At 38.2% G+C, this 22,087-nt stretch overlaps 1 protein-coding gene across 4 annotated transcripts in view; it reads right to left on the bottom strand.

Annotated features, from left to right (window-relative positions):
* The window catches only part of Vps13c (vacuolar protein sorting 13 homolog C), a 159,062-nt gene that overhangs the window by 125,496 nt on the left and 11,479 nt on the right, over window positions 1-22,087 (bottom strand). For 2 of the 4 annotated variants that reach the window (XM_031346005.1, XM_031346008.1), the window contains exons 2-9: window positions 22,028-22,071; window positions 20,991-21,033; window positions 15,487-15,582; window positions 13,590-13,691; window positions 7,942-8,004; window positions 3,274-3,339; window positions 2,901-3,010; window positions 383-442 (exon numbers count right to left, since the gene is read on the bottom strand). In XM_031346005.1, the coding sequence (XP_031201865.1) occupies window positions 383-442; window positions 2,901-3,010; window positions 3,274-3,339; window positions 7,942-8,004; window positions 13,590-13,691; window positions 15,487-15,582; window positions 20,991-21,033; window positions 22,028-22,071 (584 nt within the window). The remainder of the gene's footprint in view (window positions 1-382; window positions 443-2,900; window positions 3,011-3,273; window positions 3,340-7,941; window positions 8,005-13,589; window positions 13,692-15,486; window positions 15,583-20,990; window positions 21,034-22,027; window positions 22,072-22,087) is intronic. The other 2 variants (XM_031346006.1, XM_031346007.1) reach the window with 2 other exon arrangements.

The following is a 22,087-nucleotide window of genomic DNA, read 5'->3' as shown; positions in this document are numbered from 1 at the left end:
TCCCCCCCCCCTACAAACACACACACACAGACACACACACACTCACACTTTGTCTACTCTCTGGAGATCCTACAAAATATTACCAAGTACAAGCTCAGAACACTACACAGTCCTCTGTTCCTTCCCTATATGTGCAAGATTCAGCATTTACTTCTTCTGAATGCTTTAACATTTGTTATGTGGAAACATTTTAAAAATCAAAATAATTACTAAATATAAAAATATTACTGAAAATGGTGATCTTGGAGAAAAGGTGCAGCAATAGACTTCTTCAGAAACATAAAAGTCATTTAAAGCAACAGTGTGCCTTAGGCAACTCTACTGATTTCAGAATATTAATACTTTACAGATTCCACAGAAGGTTGAAATAAGCCAACATTACCAATAGACTAAATTCTCTCAGGGTGACACCAAATGAAAGCGGCCTTTCTGGATCAGTGACCTACCAAAGAAGAAAAGGAACAATAAATATAAGATGGTGGAGCCTTGCCTTGTCTGGCCTCAGTGGCAGAGGATGTGCCTACTCTTGCAGTGACTTGATGTGCTAGGGTGGATTGGTACTCAGAAGATGGTACTGTCGGTGGTCAGTAAATGGTACAATAAATGGTCAGTCCAAACCATATGTGCATATGAACAACACCAAATGGATTCAGAGGTTGTTTTGTTTTGTTTTGTAACTAAAAAAAAAAATTGATTTAAAAAGAAGAGGTCATGAATTTGAGACAAAGTTGAGGGAACACAGAAGGAGCTGGAGGGTGTGGCAGGGGGGTTGGAAGTTATATAAATACAGAATTTCTGTATCCAATTCTCAAAAGAATAAAAAAATCTAAATTTAAAATAAAACATAAACTTAATAATAAAAATAATAAATAGGAAGCAGGTAAACACACATCCAAGAGGAAGTCACACAGCCCAGTGATCTGCAAAGACAGGACTGGGGGTCTGACACGGCTGTGTGGCCACAGAGGCATTATAACAGCTCCTATACCACTAATATGCTATTTTCCGAGAACTGTTTAATTACAGCTAAGAAGCTCCAGAACTATGACCAGCAGACTCTTGCTTAGATGGTTAGAAAGAGATGGAGTTTAATGTGTATCACTATGTTCTCCACAGACAGTGACTTCAGCACTAAATAACTGCCCCAGCGCTTAAGATTTCCATCTTTGGAAACATGAACCATGTTTAGAATTTTACTTCCCTTGACACTTTACAAGCGTAAGGAAAGTCTCTACTAGGTCTTGTGTTTTGCTGAGGTTGTTTTGTTTTTCTTGAAACAGGATCTCACTTTGTAGTACAGCCTGGTCTTGAACTTTCAATCCTCCTCTTGCAGCCACGCTTTAGAATCTTCATATTGACTTTACAAAGTCTATTTACCCCAAATCTACCAAGGATGAACTGCTTTTCTATTTCTGAACTTTGATACGTGATATTTATAAACGAATGATGTCACATTTAGCCTGTGTCACAATGTGCATGATGTTGTCTGTGACCATTGAAAGATGTTTGAAAGCCATAGGCAACTGTTCGCTTATAATGGAAGCATGCAACTACAACAAAAGAATTGTAAATGTGTTCTACATTATCCAAATGGAACTCTACTGTCTTGTCACACAGACCCTTATCAAACAGAAATATGTGTGTACACTTTGGGGTAGCTAGAAAGCCCAAACAGCTTCACAGACTTTATTTGTAATTAATACATATAAATATTTAATTTATATAAATGTATAATGGAGTCAGCCATGGTGGTGCACACGTATAATCCCCATACCCAGATATATATACAGGTATATATATGAGATCATGCAGTATGTGTCTCTGTGTAACTACTGTATTTCACTTTATGGCAATCACCAGCTCTAGCCATGTTGCTGAGAATGACAGAACTGCCTGTTTTCAGGCCTAACAGTATTTCACTATGGAGATGTACAGTATTTTGTTAGCCATTCATCCACCTGCTCAATTTCAGCTGCTTCTGTACCTAGGTTACTGTAAACAAACCTGTAGATGTCTATTCAAGATGCTTCATTCAATTTATTTAGCTTATACCCAGAAATCAGTTGTTGAATCTCCTGGTACTCTTAATCTTAGGTTTTGGGGGAAAGCATTCCAGCTTTCAAAACCAGTTCTAATCATTTGCATTTGCAGCCACAGTATAGAAATGCCCCATTTCTCCACACAGCTTTAACAATAACTCATTTCCATGATTCACTGGGTACATTTTTCCTGACTTGCTATAGCAGGAGTATCTAAATTAGCAAAGTTTACTTTAATACCTCCAGAAACCAAGAGGTAAAGTGAGCAACAGAGTGGTTTTTTTTCTCAAACTACAAATGCATCTCATTGAATATTGTCACACAATGAGCCCAGGAAAGGGAAATAAAATCCTGTCTATCAACAGTCTTCTAATCTAGTTAAACTTAAGGCAAATTAACATAGGAGTCCAAGTTGACTTGCCTCAAGACCAGCTTCTAACCCCAGCGTGGGTGCTCCTGAGCTGTTCAGGTTCACTGTAGAGGCTGGTAAGAGTCTGTAACTACACTGACCAGAGGCCCTGTCCACTGACTGCCATTCCTAACAGTTACTCCTTCAGCTTTCACAACTAATTGTTTTGACAATATAAATGAAATTAGTTTCTTAAAGTTACATCAGAGCATATACAACAAAATCCAAATAAAGCAGAGAGACCAGTCAACCCATGCAGTGGTTTTACACTATATTTATGGATGTACAGCCTGGCCAAAACTGCCTAGTGGAAAGAGTGAAACACTAGCAAATCTACAGGGGTGGCTATCTTAAATTTAAATTAGGTTCAGTTAATCTACAGATGGAATATCATAAGATACAGAATATCATAAAACACATTTAATGACCAACAAAATACTGAAATTACTTACATCATCTTCATATTTAATGTGAATATCTGTAATTTTCACTTGAACATTTTTTATTACTTGAGTTGCCAATTTTTCCAGAAATGTATCCTTTTTTGCTTCTTTGGGCTTATCTACGAAAAAGAGAAAAACAGAAGCTCAAGACTTGCAATTTGCACACACCTCACAACCGATGGCCAAAGAGCGCTAAAGGCACTACACAACGGAAATTACAAGGTATTCTAGGGTCCTTTCTTAGATTTATTTTAGAATCTGATAAACAGTTCCAGCTTAGAGTTTAGTTTTATATTTAAACTGCACACTAGTGTTCATTTTACCTTCCTAGACAGAAATCAAGGTGTATAAACAGCACAGGTAGAGAACTGCTTGTACCTACCTTTGGAGCGATCAAGACCTTTAAAACGTTTCTTAAAATGTTTTTTGTGCTTTTTACGCTTACGTCCTTCTCAGTGGAAGCATTTTAGTGAGAAAAGGATAAAAGTCAGGTTAGCAGACAAGAGGACAGAAAAGAAAATACGAGAATTCTTCCTGACATCAAAGCTCAGCGAGACTTACCTCTGTCTACACTGACTGGCCTACTACTTCAACATTAACACAAACTCAAAAGCTTTCTTTACTATAGTAACATTCTGCAGTAAAAAACAACCTTTGATCTGGAGAATAACTTGGCAAGTACAATTATATAAAATATGGATAAAATGTATCCATTCCCAATGGTGTTTCAATATTTATAACTACACATTACAAAGTGTCACTTCAAGTTCAATGTTACCAAATATTGGAAATGTAATGATGATGATATATAAAGCCTTCAGGGAAAGGTTTTGAGCAATGTGCGGCAGGGGCACAGGAATACAAATGGGATGACTGGGTTGAAGGCCATGGCCTCTCTAGATGATGATCTTCACAAACAAAACTGCTTAAGCATGAGGTATAGCTCATGAAAGTAGAAGGGTAGAAAACGTACACTAAACAGTACATTCAGCTAGCAGTTTTCCTCTAAATTGTATCCTCCTTATCTGGTATTTTCACATTAGTGTTCTGTTCAACTGTCAGCCAGGCATCAGCTATGACCTGACCTCCAGAGGCAATCCTGCGTAGTCTCCCGACTCTGCTCCCCATCCTCATCTCCTGCTGAAAGAACCTCCTGCACTGCTGCTGCATCGAATATACTAGTTGAACCTGTCAGTTCCAAATCACAAAGGCTTTCTGCAGCCTGACAAATAAAATCAAATGTGTGCATAACACAGGCCTGGTCTTCGCCATGTCTGGCAGCCACCCATGTGTGAGAAACTGTAGAACTGTTATTTGTAATTTCCAAAACACACTAATGCTGAAGCTATTGCCTCCTTACACACCACTCTGCAATCATGCAATCAGTCTGCCGTCCTCAAATTCTTTACCAAGCAAACTTTTAGGTGTTGCTATCTCATGTCCAACACTCCCGCTGTATGACTCACCGCCTGTACAAAGCTTTCCACAGCTCTGTGCAGCCTCAGGACCTGTACCTTACCCAAAATTCTAATAAATAACAAGTGTGGTGCTGTATCTGAAGCGTTTGCCTGATTTTTTTGCCAGTGGGCAAGAGGCTCCCATCCAGCAAGAGGTTTCCAAGGACAGAGATCCATATCTAAGCACAGGCACATAATATATGCCTGTTCAAATGAACTAAAACATCCACACATAAACATTATAACAAAATACAAAAACACGACCAGAATATATCTGTATATAGCTGCAAGTTCTATTTTATTTTGTTGATATTTGCAAATTGTTCTACCATAAAATTAAGACAAGAGCTAGAATTACAAGAATAAACTGATATTTCAGAAGAAGTCCCTTACACACATAACAGAAGCTGAATGGTGCAGCCACTAGCATTCCACTCCATAAATCAAGCATACGAAAGACTGAGTTCTCAAAGAAACACCACATGGGGAAGGTAAGAGAGGCATTGCACTCGGCTGGAGCCTCCAAGCCTGACCATTATCTCTCTAGTTCACAAGTGCTCAAGCCCCTGTTCTATCTTTAATGTCAATGTGAGAGGCATCACGTCAGTCCTCCTAAAACCATTTTAAGTCTACAAAAATGCTACAGACTTTTGAGAGAAAGTCCCTATTTAATCTAATGAAGAATAAGCTTCTGATTCTCAAATACTCTAAAACGGTTCTCAAAACTTTGGTCTTGGGACCCTTTAAACTCAAATTTAAAGCATGAGCAATTTGAAGAGATTTTAAGTAATATAGGCTATTATTATCCATATTTATGATACTAGAAATAAAAACAGAAACTATTTTTAATTCATTCAAAACAATAATAAACCACCACTTGATTATAGTTATGTACTACATATACATATAGTGTATATATGTATATATACATATATGTATATATATTCACAGTGAGAAGAATCACATGATTTTACATTTGAACAAATGTAATATCTGGCTTTAGTGGAAGCCTTTAATATCTGGCTTAGTGGTAGATGGCGAGATTCACATATCTGCTTCTGCCTTCAATCTGCTGAGATATGTTGTTCTGATTGAAGTACATGATGAAAATATGACTTTAAAGCAGATATGCAGCTGGAAAAAGGAGGAGAGTTTGCATGGTCTTGTGTAATTATGAGGAATGCACTCAAGCTTAGTAAGTAGAGTTTCTTAATTAGGTTTTTATATTATATATAAGTTCTACCATCTAATTATGGTCAGCCAATTAAAGACAGCTGGCCACCGCTCACATGACATGGGCCTTTGAGACAGCCATGGCTCTGCAACCACTGGGCATATGGAAATCATGCTGCAATAAGAGAGGCAGAGCCTCCTCAAGTCAGTCCTGTTGAGGTTTAACACAAGAGTTGGATTTGCTGCAATCACCTCGGTCTCATGGGAAAGTTTGGCCATACTAGGTGGTTGTCAAGCTTGAGGTAGTAAATAAAGGGTTCTTAAAATTCTAATGTTTCCTTAAAAACACCAAGTGTTACTACTCAAATATGACTGCTCACTTTTACTTTGTTTTGTGTGGTAGCTACACACTCAAACTTGAATGATGACAATCTGTCAATCTTTTGAATAAAAATGGCCTTTGTCCATAAGAAGCAACTTCACACATCTGCATGAACAATCGTCTTTGAGAATCAGCTACTTAAGCATTCAAAAATGCTTCACACACACTTTCTCCTGTGTCCCACAAAACTTTGGAGACCTGCTCAAGAGTTAGTGTCCATTTAAATTTAAATTCTATTTTGTCAAGAAAAAACTTTGAGAAATACTGGCACACTTCATTTTCTTTTGCTTTTACACACAGTAGCAAAGAACACAGTGACCAGTAGTCCAGTGAGAAGTCTCTCCTTGAATAAGGCCATGGCAGCCACTGTTACAAGCCATTGCTTACAACAGCATACAAATTTCAGCTGGGTGAAAAGTTAAATTCTTTAATATCACCATGAAAATAGCTCTAATAGCTCTGCCTTTCTGAGAATTGATGCTCTATTTTTTTTTTAAATAGTGACATGAAGTAAGGGAAGAATATGCGCTCAGAAACTGAAAGGGGAAACTGTCATGAAGAACACATGAGCTCTCAGCTAAAGGAAGGACAATGCCATCATCAAACGAATCTTCTCACTGCACTGTGAGCCTCACTTTACCAGGAAAACTTTAAAATCTAAAAGAAGAAAGGTAATGAACCAGCTAAGGCTTCCTTCACTGTGCCTTCTGCTGGCTTTTACAAGACAAGTGATTAGGATGGGTCACCAGCATTCATTATAACTTCCAGGCAGACTCCTCCTAGAAGGACGGAGAAACACTGGCAGCAGTGACAACAGAGAGCTGGTTCATTGTAGCCTATAAAACTGCATGATGGGCCCTAAAATTCTCCATGTTATCCTTGTATTGAACAAAGTAATGAATCAGCAGTCAGCCATGGTTACCACAGCGGTAGATTTGTAAAGTAACAAATCAGCAGTCGGCCATGGTTGCCACAGTAGTAGATCTGTAAATAACAAATTAGCAGTAGGCCATGGTTACTACCATGGTAGATTTGTAATGTAGCAAATTAGCAGTCAGTCATGGATACTACTGGGGTAGATTTGTAAAGTAACACATTAGCAGTCTGCCATGGTTACTTCCATACCTAGATTTTTAAAATGAGAAATTGTTCTTAAGATAACTTCACTTAATGCTGTGAAGCTGCCATGCAAATTCTCTCACTGTCAAGCATATATTATTAAAGAAGTTTTATCTGTATAGGAATTCTACCATAGCATTCAGTATCTGAAATTAGAGATGCAGACCCATTTACCATTTAGTCAAAGCAAATCTAAATTGTGCTGAAATTAACATAAACTCCTGAAAGTTATAAAGACATAACATTTCATTTAAAATATTGAAACTGTTGCTAAATATCTGGCCCACATCCTAGTGTACATAAGATTTCCATTCTAAATCCTACGGCAAACAGCCTTCAGTTTGTTTTTGTGAAGCTTCAGGTTTCAGCACACTATACAGGACAACAGACTAGAGAAGATTGAACAATCAGGAGGCTAGGGGAAGAAACACAGGAGTCCCTCCTTGAGGCTATGGACGAAGTATTAAAATAAATAAATATATATGTAATATATTATATATACATATATATTCCATCTTACTACTTCTTGCAAATTTGAAACTCTCTGCTGTAAGCAAGAGAAAGCACTCATTTGGGAAACACTATTACTGTACTAAAAACTAAGGTCAAAGAAAGGGCAGTGCATATTTCCCAGTCACTTGCAGAGCTGAGGATTCTACAGGGGCAGTTGAACTGTGCTTGCTCACTCAAAACAGCAAGCACCCAGCACAGAGGTTTCCAGAAAACACTCAAAGACTCAATGAATGAGTGAATGGCTGCGGAAAGAGGGAAAAGGAAGAGATGGCAAGGGTATGAACGTGAATTACATTTCCATATTTCCCAAAAGATGCACACTGTTCAGTGGGCTCCACTAAAAGCTCAGGCATAAATAAGAACATGAGTTTCATGAAGTTAAGTATAAGTAACCATGCATACCCACCAGGCTTGACGTCCTTGTAAAGCAAGTTTTCCAAGCCATACATGAACTCCCCTGAGTGTGCACCTGCATCCCATGGCAGCAGGAACCAAAACGCAAAGCATGATAAGACACCTTTAGTTTTGCATGGGAAATGCACCCAAACTTAGCTTCAAGGACTCATAAATCACATTGCAGGATATGTGAAGAGTCAGGGATGTAAAACCATCCGTCCCTAAGGAAACATTCCCAGCAACACCATGTCCACTCTTTCAACACATAAACCTTCCTTTTATATTCAAAGAAAAATACTCCATCCTGAAAGCTGTAAGTTGGGCAAGGCAGGTAAACAGCATTGACGGCATGGGTCTCACTGTCATCTCGCATTCTCAAACAGAACACAAATCTACCACCTGGGTTCTCCTCCTGCCTGTCACGTGGCCTGCTTTCATTAAGTTCCTCTGATATCAGCCACTAAGTTTAAAGTCAGATGAGAAAGTCTCCTCTTACTTCACTGTGTAACTTGTTCCTTGCAGACAAGCTGCCCGCAGACTTTACTCACTCGAGTCAACGCTGACTAGACAACTCCCTCTCCCACTTCCCTTCCAAAGGAAGCACAGCCCAGACTGCAACTTCAGACTTTTAAAGAAAGGCTTGTGAGTTCCCCTCCTTGGCTGGCTGGAGGCTAAAGTTCACCTTTGCACTGGGTAACATGGTCATTGACCTCATCACCCTGTCCTTCAAATCTCTTTAAAGTGATCTCAACTAGTTTCCCACCCATACATGCAACTACTCTCTCTCAAACCCCTTAACTTCCAGCTGTTCCCCACATGTGCCCTGGGCTTTTCTACCCCGTATACCTTGCCTCCCAGACCTGAAGAGTTCTTCTTTCTCTCTTCCATGTTCACAGAACACATCAAACTGCACAACTTAACAGTGTCATCCCATTCTGAAGTCTCCTCATACTCCACCTGGGCCTTCTTGATGGGACTCAACACTTTCTCCTGTTCATCATCAAGCAAAAATCCTACTTGCCCAATCCAAACTGCTAGGCATCAGACTTCCATTTTCAGCAGCATAGAAGAGCATAGTGCCTCAAAACTACCCAGAAGCTAGCAGACACAGCACACAACATCCTAATTATGAACCTCCTTAATACTGTGTTTGTTTGTTTGGGTTTTTCGAGATAGGGTTTCTCTATGTAGCCCTGGCTGTCCTGAGACTCACTCTGTAGACCAGGCTGGCCTCGAACTCAGAAATCTGCCTGCCTCTGCCTCCCAAGTGCTGGGATTAAAGGTATGAACCTCCTTAATACTGTGTTTTCAGTTTTTATTGTTGTTTGGTTGATAGGTCTGGGAGGCTAGGAGTTTCTTGGGGAGAGAGAGAGAGAGAAAGTGTGTGTGTATGTGTGTGTGTGTGTGTGTGTGTGTGTGTGTGTGTGTGTAGTGTGTGTCTATGTTTATGTGTCTGTCTGTATGTGTGTATCTATATGTATGTGTGTAGTATCTATATGTGTGTCTGTATATGTGTGTGTGATGTGTCTATGTGTGTGTGTCTATATATGTGTGTTTGTGTGGTGTGTCTATGTTTATGTGTCTGTATGTGTATGTGTGTGTCTGTATGTATGTGTGTGTCTGTGTGTGGTGTGTGTCTGTTTTGAAACAGTTCTATAGTCAACCTCATCTGCCTCGTCCTCCTGTTAGTATGAACTACTACTTTCAGAATCTTGAATGTGATATTCTAAACCCAGGGGGGAAAACAATCTAGCATTCAGCCTTGAGTGAACTTTCAGTCACAATGAGAGTTATTAGATGTGTCCAGCAAACACAGGAGGAAACAAGAGGACAGGCAAGGAAGCCATGGAGGAGCTAATTCAACCGAGTAATAACAGGACAGGCTCAGCAAGACTACGTGTACAGAACCAAAACCTAAGTAAATTATAAACTACACAGGCACTAAAGGTGAAGCTCAGTAGTAGAGTTCCTGACTAGTGACGAAGAGAGGCCCATTTATGCAGCACTGAAAAAATGAACCAGGAAAAAAGCAATTCTGAAGGAAAATTCCAAGAAAAAAATAATAAGGCATATGTAGAAAGGACTAGAACAGGAATTAAAGCAGTCAGAAAACACCTGAAAAACCACCAAGTCATGTGTGTTAAACTCGGTGCATTTCATAGCAGATTAAACAAAGAACGAAAGGGAATGTTTGCAAGTCAAGAAAAACAAGACTTCTACAAGGAAGCATAGTCATAGTCTGTCATTAGACCTTTATACTGAACAATTACCTTGTCACAGTGTGGAACTGGCCTAAAATTATGGCCCATTCAGATGTTTCAGAAATGTAAAGGGAACTTCTCTGTGGCCTTTGGACTCGTGTCAACAGAAGACAGGGAGTTAGGGTGAAAAGAAACAGCACTAGCAGACGTGAGTGAACCAGAAACCAACAGCACTGAGAATCCACAAACATAAACTGGCTTACAAGAACAGGGTATGAGGGACAGCAAAGTGTGCCCAGGGGACTGCCATCTATCACCCTAAGTGTTATGGGGAGCCATTTGATTATTAAGTGTATGTATATATTACCTTGCAAAATTAACATTTTAAATATGGAAGCTAACATACAAAAAGCTGTATATGATGGCTTCCAGAGAAATAAAAGGGAAAAAGGTTTATTTTTATAGCTAAGCAAATTCTATAAAATTGAAATAAAAAAACTTCAGGTTTTGTTCCAAACAACAGTAACAGCATTTTGAGGAAGTTACATGTTTGAGAGTAAATCGAGATGAAGGTTTTATCTCCGCTTGTATTTGTCTGCCCATGCAGGCCAGAGCATTCCCTCTCGTTCTCTCCCTGAGTCTCTACACAGGTACATGGTAGCCTAGGCTTTAAAATCAAGAGAGACTAGGAAAGCAGGTCTGAAGAAAGTGTGATAATTACATAATAGCTATTAATTAACATGGTAAGATGGGAAGCAGTTAAGCAATGGTTCTCAACCTGTGGGTCACAACCCCCTCAGATGTCAAATAACAAATGTCCGATATGTCAGATATTTACATCACAGATCATAACCATAGCAAAATTGTAATTATGAAGTAACATCAAAATAATTCTATTGTTAGAGGTCACCACATAAGGTCGCAGCATTAGGGAGGTTGAGAACCACTGATTTAAAGGATATGTTTATGTTTATGTTATATGTTTTTTCAGATAAAAAGCTCACAAGAGGCAGGCAGTGGTGGTGCATGCCTTTAATCCCAGCACTTGGGAGGCAGAGGCAGGTGGATTTCTGAGTTCGAGGCCAGCCTGGTCTACAGAGTGAGTTCCAGGACAGCTGGGGCTACACAGAGAAATCCTGTATCAAAAAAAAAAGAAAGAAAGAAAGAAAGAAAGGAAGGAAGGAAGGAAAAAAGAAAGGAAAAAAAGAAAAAAGCTCACAAGAAGATGATGCATATCCAACAGAAACTAGGAAAGAGTGTTTATAATGTGGTGTCAAAATGATAAAACAATTTTCTTCAGTTATAGGAAAATAATATCACAGCATATTCCTTAATTCCTAAATTAATCTACATTACATTCAGAACCCAGTACCTGAAACTGAATTTCATCTTCTGAATTTAAAACACATTCTGACAAATCCTAAAATTTATCACTCAAGAAGTTGCCATGCTTGCATTTCCTACAGCAGAGACCTAACTGACCTAACACAGGACTAGCTCCATAGATGTTCACCCTCCATAGAGAAAGCATGAGTCTCCACAAGATCTAAACACATCAGCGTGGAGCTAAGTTATTATCACTATGCCAATTAAACCATCAACTACTAAGACAGACCAGATCACACCATTCTTATAGAGCACTGAAAATACTTAATTACTTTTTAAGCTATTACAATAGTCCTAGAAAAACAGTGAGTTGGAGATTTTACAAAGGTAAGATATTAATTACATATGACTAACTATAAATGTGTAATTATGTATCACTATACCTAAATATGCCATTATGCCTAGATGAATATATGTGTGTACATGTATATGCACATGTGCATGTGTGTGCACCTATATACACATATGTGTGCAGGTGTATGTGTATGTATAAATTAAGAAAATAAACTTGCTTGGAATTATATAGAAAGAAAGTTCCACTACTGTCCATGTGACACACCTCATTTTTACTGAACTATTTTTATATATGCTAATGAAGCAAAATGGACCTTTTTTTTTTTTTAAAGCCAGAAACACTACTGGACTGCCATCTGAAAACCTCATCATACTTATTAAAGTGTACAAGAGAAAAGGGAAAAACTATTAAGGCTTTCACATCTTTTCTTCCATTATGATAGCCCCTGTAATATGACTGGCATTAGTAACTTCTAGTAAAGAATAAACATTTCTACTTGAGAAAAACATACTTGGGACAAAGAGAGATTATGGTCAGTGACCCGGAAATCCCAAGAGCAGATACTGTTTCACAACTGTTGTTTGCGAAGAGTCTCCAATGTTGCCCACACTACTGGGCCATAGGGTTTCCTACATCAACCTCCAGAGCTTTTAAACAACCACACTCAGCTCAAGGAGTCATTTTAAAATAGAATCCTCATTGGTTCATGTTTCCAGAGCCACAGAAAGAGCCTCCCCATCTCATGTATAACTGAAATTCAAGTCATTTCTAAATTAATATCTGCTTTGTCTTGTTCTGTTTTACAGCAAGGAAGAATAAAAGTCAAAAATATCCACATTGTGCAATAAGAAACTACCTGCCTTCGTCACTGAAATTCGTATTCACACCACCAAATGACTCAAAAATGATGCTAAATACTGATAAACTGTGTCTCCGTTAGAAACAGGATATGGTTTGACTTTAAAGAGATAAACTGACTGGAATCTGGGAGAGTCCTTCAATCATGACACTACAGACTAATAATACTTTTTACTTCATTCTGTCCTGGCTCTAGAAATCAAAGTCAAAAATCAAACATAATTATCAAATTAATCTGACAAAAAGAGAGAGAGAGAGAGAGAGAAAGAGAGAGAGAGAGAGAGAAAGAGAGAGAGAGAGAGAAAGAGAGAGAGAGAGAGAAATTATTTAGGGTGATGAAATGTTAAAACCTGCCGAAAACCTCATTTTGAAAATCCTTTCTCTCATGAAGAGATGGAAAGAAGGTCACAGAAGCAGAGCCTTGTACATAGCAGCACACGTCCTACTGTGACACCTTACCCTTCGTCATCTTACAAACACAGGTGTTTGTAGCAAACACACACAAAATACATATACTTCAATGTCATTCAAAACACAGTTGCCTTCAGGAATTTAGAATAAAATAGACACCAGACAAAACCAAACGATCTTCAATGTTGGTCACTGAAATATTTATACACAGTATTTTAAGATCTGAAAAGAAGGTTCATTCTTTGGAACTGGGGTTGAGAAAGCCTATGAAAGCTGGGTGGTGGAGACACATGACTTTAACCCCAGCACTCGGGAGGCAGAGGCAGGTGGATTTCTTTGAGTTCCAGGACAGCCTGGTATACAGAGTGAATTCCAGGACAGCCAGGGCTACATGCAGAAACTCTGACTCTATAAATAAATAAATAAATAAATGAATAAATAAATGGCATTAAATATGCCTAAAATATAGGTATTTTATAACAAGCTTAATTAATAAAATAAACTAACCTTTCTCTGCTGCTTTTTGAAGAGCTTCTTCAATTCGGCAAAGTTCTTTCTGTTTAATATCCTGCAAGGATTTTTCTTCTTTCTCAGCATCATACTTAATACCTAAAAGCATACAGTTAATTCTCACAAAAAGAAATGAAATCAACAAACAAATGGAAAACTTTAACCTTATTACAATTATATGTCAACATTATTTTTATAAGATAGAAAATACTTTGGCAAAAATTAACCTAGAAAAACTTTACATATGAATGATTCCTACTTATTTACTAACCTCACAAAGGAAAAAAAGAAAAAAATTAGAAGAAGGAAGTAGCTAAAACCAGGAAAGATGGAAAAGGCTGGGTAGATAACTAAAAGAGAAAAGCAGAAGACAGAAAATATGTCATGCTGCTACTGCCTGAGTGGTAAGAGTTTTAGGATCTATAAAAAGGATTTGAGGGAGATAGAGATATGTGGTTTAGAGCTTTTGCTGCCCTTACACTGGACCCAAGTTCAGTTCCCAGCACCCACATCAGGCAGCTTACAATGCCAGTTCCAGATCTGACACCCTCTTCTTGCCTTCCTGTATGGGAACCTGTACACACGTGAGCATAAACTCACACAGGCACACACAAATACACATAAATAAATAAATCTTTAAAATAAATAAGTAAAAGCTGGGTATGATGGTACACGCCTTTGATCCTAGCACTCGAGAAGCAGGGGCAGGTGGATCTCCAAGTTTGAGGCCAGCATAGTCTACAAAGTGAGTTCCAGGACAGCCGGGGCTATACAGAGAAGCCCTTCCTCAAAAAACAAGAAAGAGAAGAAAAGAAGAAAAGAAATGAGGGCAGCCGAGCAGGCCTCATCTGGGCCTCTACAATGACATCATCTGGAGTCAATGTAGATTGATAAAAACGTTTTCACAAAGTATTTTGGGAATAATTAATAACATCATTTTATCTGTAATTTCAATCTCATAATATATATATACTAAGAAAAGAAAAGTTACATCTATAAGGAGATTTTGAAAGAAATATAGTAGTACATATATGAAGCTGCCATGATGAATGACAATATTTATATGATGAACTAAAAAACTAATTTGTAATAGATAAAAGGGAAATAATCGTAATATCTTATAATAGCAAAAAAAAAACAGTTAATATTTGCTACCTTTCAAGCTTTACATTATCACAGTGAAAACCATAAGACACAAGACATATGAAAAAGTCAAGCTAATGCTATATATTTAATGTGGTAACTACTAAGTAAGGACCCCAGTGCTGTGGAGAGTGTAGGTGACATGAGAATAAACACTGTATCTGCATTATGGTTGGGAACTGGGAGTCATTTTTCCCAAAACATTCAAATTTTTCTCATATTGTCCATTTTAGCTGCAAATACTAATAACTAAAGATATTAATCATCAGTATTTCAAACTATTGAATTTTACTAAAATATTGTATTCCTAAGGAAGAAATTACCTGTTGTACCTGTGTGAAAGAACATTTGCTTAAAATCAGAAGCAACAAAATGTGGGAAAAGTTTCTAGTCTTCAATATGTAAATTAATATATTGGTAGATTTTAAATTTCTTACTTCAGTTCATTCTTCAATAGTACATCTGTCAAGTGCATTTCAATTTTTAAAAAAAAGCTTCAGATACAAAGTAATTTCTATCTACCTCCATTATTCATGGGGGAATAAGCTTAAAAATAGACTGAATTTTCAGCAACAACAGAAAAGCATTCTGTACACAAACATTTGGTGATACATACATATGCATATGTAAATGCATTCACATTTACTACATTGTATACATATGGTCAGTGTCATTATATTAGAATACTTCACAGGGAACAATTTCACTCCATTGCAATGTTACTGAATGATTACAATGTAAAACAACATACTTGCTCCAGGGACCACAAGCAGATATAATCCTTCTAGGGTGGCAACAACTGCTTCTCCATAAAGGTTTTTCCAAGGAATCTTCAAAGTTAATTTATCTAAAGAAACATAATTTCCATCTTAAATCCTTACTTGACTACTAAAGAAGATACAAATAAATTTCTCATTCCCCATGAAAAGTTCAAAACTCACCAGGCATTTAGTATGTTTGCCACTCAAAAAAAAAGGGAGGGGAAGGGGAATCAATATTCAAAATGTGTATTTTATACTTTCCAAACTTTATGATAATTACCTCATTTGGTATCACAAAACCCTAAGGTACATCAAAACAGTAAGCACTGCAACTTGGAAGAGGAAAAGGCAGCTCAAGTTCATTAATCATTGATGCCCAGCAAGGTCATCAATAAGGATGCTGGAGCCAGAACTCAGTGCTGGACACACCTGAAGACTGCTCATGTTCTTCCAGCCCCACCAAAAATTAAATCAGCACAGCCACTGTGAATACTGTCTGTGCAAATAGGAACCAAAGCAGCAGCAGAGAAGCCCCTTCTCTTCTTTATGAATATGGGCAGCAGGTCAAACAGCTATGAATGGAAGAGGCCAGATCTGAAGGCAAGGCATGCTGTTTCACAATCAGTATTATCATCTTTTATGTTGCTAACGCTATAAAACTCAGATTTAACTTCCAAATATGTACTTACAAATCACTCAAAAGCAGAACATACTTTATCTCTTACAAACAATGGTATTAAGCTGAGCATGGTGGTGCACACCTGTAATCCCAGTAGTTGGGAGTTAGAAGCAAGAGGATCAGGAGTTCAAAGCCAGCCACACTACATAGCGAGTTGAAGGTTAGCCTAAGAACACTAAGAAACGAGCCTGTAAGAACACTCACTTTCAACAGAACCACAGGTCTGACATTTGTAACTCACTTGGTGTTGTATGAGGAGAAGGCTGCACATGGCAGAAGACAAATGACATATGAATTCTGAAACAGGCATAGCCGTTTCAGGGGGCGTTTCTTATCTCTATCTTTCTCCCAGTCTCTAGCACTCCTCTTTCTAAGACCATAGACAGCTAATGTACCAGTCAGCTGTCATGACTGCTACACCTCTGTCCTCACCTTTCCTACCCCAGAAGTTTTCCGTGTTCCAAAAATAAAATGTCCTCCTCCATTATAATTTTTACTTATATATTTTGTGTCTGCAGTGTTTGGGCAGCATGTATGTCTGTGGAAGCCAGAGAGGGTGTTGGATCCCCTGTAAGAAGGAAAGATGTAAGCTGCCATGTGGGTGCAGGGGATTGAACCCACAGCCGGTGCTCTTAACTGAGGAACTTTCTCTCTAGTCCTCTTCACTATAGCTTTGATAAATAATGACATTAGGTCAGTGCTGCTAGCAAGACTTGGTGGGAAAGAATCTGACTTGACTCCCTCGTGGAGATGAACAACTAAGCCATATGGCCAGCATCACTGGCATAGTTAAAGAAAAGTGCTCGACATTCAATCAACTTCATACAACACACTGAAGGGAAATAAATTAATCTTCTACAAGGGAGAATATTCTTGTCAACTGAATAGCTATATAACCACGTCAGTTTTGTGTGGATATGTAGTCCAGGGATAAATTTTCAAATCATCTCTGCATTAAAAACTTCATTTCTCAGGGGCCAGAGAGATGGTCAGTGTTTAGGCCAAGCACACTAATGCTCATTCATAGGGTCCAAGCTCAGTTCCCAGCACCCACGTCAGGTGGATGACAAATACCTGTAACTCCAACTCCAAGGGCATCTGAGCTCCATGGCACCCCTGGCCGGAAACACACACATATAATTTAAATTAATAAAACTTTTTAAATTTTAAGTTCGCTTCAGTTTTCAAAGCTGTTGGGTTTCTCATAAGGCTTCCAGGCCAGAGGAGCCTATTGGTAACATCAGTACACTTTTGGATCACTTCTAATTCTTGTGGATACATAGTGAGTACCACGTATATTTACAATGGAAAATACCTACATATAACTTGATGAGCTCCTAACAAGGCAACTGCCTTCTTAGTGAGTATAGAGTTAAAACCACAGGCAATACTACTTAACGGGGAGCATTCAGCAGAGTAGGGGGAGCACTCAGCAGAGTGGGGGAGCACTCAGTTATTGCTGGTGGCACTGCAAACTTGTACAGTCACTAAGGAAGTTAGCGTGGCTGTTCCTCAGGAAGACGGGAACTGATCTACAAGATCCAGCTATACCACTCTTGGGCATGTACCCAAAGGATTCTTCATCCTAGCACAAGGACACTTGCTCAACCATATTCATTGTTAATCTACTCACAATAATCAGAAAATGGAAACAACCTAAATATCCTTCAACAGAAAAATGGATAGGGAAAATCTGGTACATTACAAAATAAGAGTGTTACTCAGCCACTAAAACAAAGAAAGAAAGAAAGAAAGAAAGAAAGAAAGAAAGAAAGAAAGAAAGAAAGAAAGAAAGAAAGAAAGAAAGGGAAAGGAAAGAAAAGGGAAGGGAAGGGAAGGAAAAGAAATCATGAAATTCTCAGGTAATTTGATGAAACCAGAAAAAAAAATCATCCTGGGTGAGGTATCCCAGACCCAGAAAGACAAATATGACATGCATTCATTTAGATGTGGACATTAGCTGTTAAGCCATTGATAGCCAAGCTTAAATCTAAGGAACCACATGGGTTAGGTATAGACTAAGGGACTAGGGAGACACATAGATCTCATTAGGAGAGGGAAACAGAATAGATAGTTATGAATTGATGGAGAAGACTGGTATGGAAGGATCAAGTAAGGAGGAAGGGGAGAAGGAGGTGAGGGAGGAAATGCATAGAGAGACAGCTAAAATAAAGGGCCACTAAATAGGCACTATGGAAACCTAACACAGTATCAGCATCCATATATATAGTACATAAGAAATATATATATATATATATTGAAGCCTGTCTAAATGAAATTGTCAAATAATGGAGGAGACAAACCTGAACTGGTCATCGCTTGTTACCAAATGGAGTTTCCAGTACCAAGATCAGGTTACATTTAATTTATTTGTTGGCCAAAGTGGTCCCTGGGGGGTCCCTCAACAACCCAGGCTACTGCCAAAACCACCAGTTATTCTGTAAAAACTGATGGCAAGTCCCCATTACTAAAGACAATACCTACATAACTCATTAAGTATAGAGAAGTCCAAGGCCAGCCTGGTCTACAGAGTGATTTCCAAGACAGCCAGGGCTACACAGAGAAACCCTGTCTCGAAAAACCAAAAAATAAAATATAATAAATAAAAGTATAGAGAAGTGGAGTTGATCCTTACTTAGAGGATCTATAATTTAGAGTCTTCTCTACAGGAAGGTACTCTAGATACTCAAAAAGGAGAAACATAAATACAAACCCACCCACAAACCCTTGTATCTACAATGCTATCCTGTCTGCAAGATACGCTAGGGCAATCATGGCACAAAGCTTGTGGCAGTAACCAACCAATATCTTATTTGACTTAGGGCACACTCCACAAGATGGAAACCACACCCAACATTTCAGGGATCAAGCATCTGAGACTAGATAGCCCAGGAACTTAGAAGAAAACCAAATACTACTGTTATAAATAATGATGATGATGATGATGATGATGATGATGATGATGATGATGATGATGGCGGCGATGATGGCGATGACAATGATGATAAATGTAACAATGAGTCCTAATGACATTCTTTTTATTTATTTATTTATTTACTTATTTATTTAACATGAGCACACTACAGCTGTCTTTAGACACACCAGAAGAGGGCATCTGATCTCATTACAGATAGTTGTGAGCCACCACACGGTTGCTAAGAACTGAACTCAAGACCTCTGGAAGAGTAGTCACTGCTCTTAACCACTGAGCCATCTCTCCAGTTCCCCTAATGACATTCTGATATACTCATAGATCAGTGCCTTGCTCAGCCCTCAGAAAAGCTTCCTTCTGCAGTAGATGGGAACAAATATAGACTCACAGTTGCACATAATGCAGAGAGTGAGAGACTTTGGAATGCTCAGCCCTAAATGTGATGCCTCCATCAAATCCCTTCCCTCAGAGCTCAAGTAACCCTGAGAAAGAGGTGGCCAGAAAGAATATAAGCCAGATGGGATGGAAGGCATCAAGAAAACGAAACCTATAAAGCAACATGAGCAAAGTTCCTAGGAACTCACAGAGACCGAGGCAGCACGCACAGGGCCTGCACGGGTCTACACCAGGTTCTCTGCATATACAGTAAAGATTATAGTTTAGTGTTTTCAGGGGATTCCTGAGCATGCAAACGAGTGGGTCTCTGATTCTTGTGCCTTCTCTTGGGTTCTTTTTCTTGTTTGTTTTGTCCAATTCAGACATGGTAAGTTCTTTATATATTATATTATATCATTATATTACATTAATATATTATTATTCTTTAGAAGCTTGTTTATTTTCTCATGAGAGGCAGAAAAAGAATAGATTCAGATGGGAGGAGAGGTGGGGAAGAATTGGCAGTTTAGAGGAAGGGGAAATGGTAATAAGGATCTACTATGTGAGAAAAATATCTATTTTCAATAAAAGGGGGAGAAAAATGCTAAGACGGTAAAGGATAAAGCCCTAAAATTCAGCAGAATAGTGATGAAGAAGGGAAAATATGTAATATAGTAGCAGGCTGTAGAAGAGGAGTGGATAATTCATTAAGTCAAATTCTAAAGTGACAGTAACCCATCTGGAGCTGTACTTTAGACAGATCATTGATTAGATGGATGGATGGATAGATAGGTAGATATATAGATAGACAGATAGATAGATAGATAGATAGATAGATAGATAGATAGATAGATAGATAGATAGATAGGTAGGTAGGTAGATAGATAGATAATAGACAACAGATAACTGATAGATATAACAGAAAAAAATCAGGTCACATGAGGTATTTGGGAGAGTTTTGTAGATAAAATTTCCTATTGATAATTTCTCTGGCAGACAGGTACGCTGAGTTATGAATAATGGATAAGAGTTTGGCTGCAAAGAAGGAGACTTAGTACTTACCCACACACATGGTCCATACCACACTGCTGCATAATATATCAAGTGAAGATGAGTGAGCAAACAGGAGGGACATGAGCTTCATTTAAGTCTACTTAACAGAGTTTTACAATTGTATGGTTTTCATAAATATAAAGAGTCTATACAGGAAATTGGGTTATCACTTTGAAAATGGAGGTGCTGTAAGTAGTAAAGCCAAAGCCTCTCAGAGGTCAGGACTACAGCTCAAATGTCATTCCACTTTAGAGAGTAATTCTCTATCACCTTGGTTTTTTAAAAGGAGATATGGATTATCTATGATGTTCATTAGGTTTAGAACTCTGAAATTAATATAAAACAAAAATGTCCCATGTTTCTGGTGAACCCAAGAAGACTTCTCGAGCTAAACAGTACAGGCAAAATGAACTCTACAGAGAACTAAGCAACTAGATGTAGAGTAAAGTACTCACCAATCTGGCCAGCCTTGACTTTGAAAGGAACGTCCAATTCACTCTTCAGAAGGAAGACAAAAATTAAAGGTCATCTTTACACAGCCCCCACATCCCTGTGCACATCAGTGACAGAGCTGAGTAACTCATGGCTATGGTTGCTTCACGAAACGGTAGTTTTGCATACAGAAGTTACAAAGAAGCAAAATTATAAACAGAAAAAACAGAAGATGGTTCATAAGGGAAGTAATTACATAAACTGGTTTATTTTAATAAATGAAACAGATGGACACTGTTTACCTGAAATACAACAAGAAGAAAAGAACAGACCAGTATTTCAAGGGGAGCCTTAGCTACATAGTGAATTTGAAGCCAAAGTTGTCTACATGAGACTCTGTCTAAACAGGGAGTGGGGGTGAGGGAGAGAAGCATATATCAGCATATATTCATGTATGCGCACACACACACACAAAGCACATATGGAAAATTTAAGGTGTAATAAATATTCTTAAATGACATCGCAGCTGTCAGCTTTGCATACCAGGTTAAAATGTAACCTCATTGGGTCTGGACGGTGAGTGCTGCTTTGCTTTTACCTCAATGGCAAATGATGCAAATTCCTCACTAAAGCTGAAGTGTAAGTCCCTCCTTACACCTTACTGTTCCCTCAGTACTCTATGGCTAGCATGTCACCACACTGCTCCAGTAGTAACCTAGATCATTGGTTACCACCAAGTCCTAATTTGCCTGGAAAATATATAAGGATAATTTTGAAAAAAAAAAAATGTCTGTAAGAGAAATGGAGACAGCAAAGCTATACAATGAAATTAGGTCATGGAATGAATTCCATTTTGAAAAAAATTGATCACTGAGGGGGAAAACTGTAAATCTTTAATCTCATGATTTCCAATGACAAATAGTTAAATAAAGAACCCTACTTGGAGTGACTCAGTCACTTTATCTGGTACCTGGTACAGATGTCTAGTAACCAAACGTTTCTAAGAGCTTGCCAAATCAGCTGAGTTATTAAGCATAATTTAAAAAATAATAACCCTTACCAGAGCATTTTCTTTTATCTGCAGATTATCTAAAGCCACATTACCTGTAAAAAAAAAAGG

Source organism: Mastomys coucha, unplaced genomic scaffold (assembly GCF_008632895.1).
Source record: "Mastomys coucha isolate ucsf_1 unplaced genomic scaffold, UCSF_Mcou_1 pScaffold23, whole genome shotgun sequence".
Taxonomy (NCBI): Eukaryota; Metazoa; Chordata; class Mammalia; order Rodentia; family Muridae; genus Mastomys; species Mastomys coucha.
This window is presented reverse-complemented; position numbering and strand designations above follow the sequence as displayed.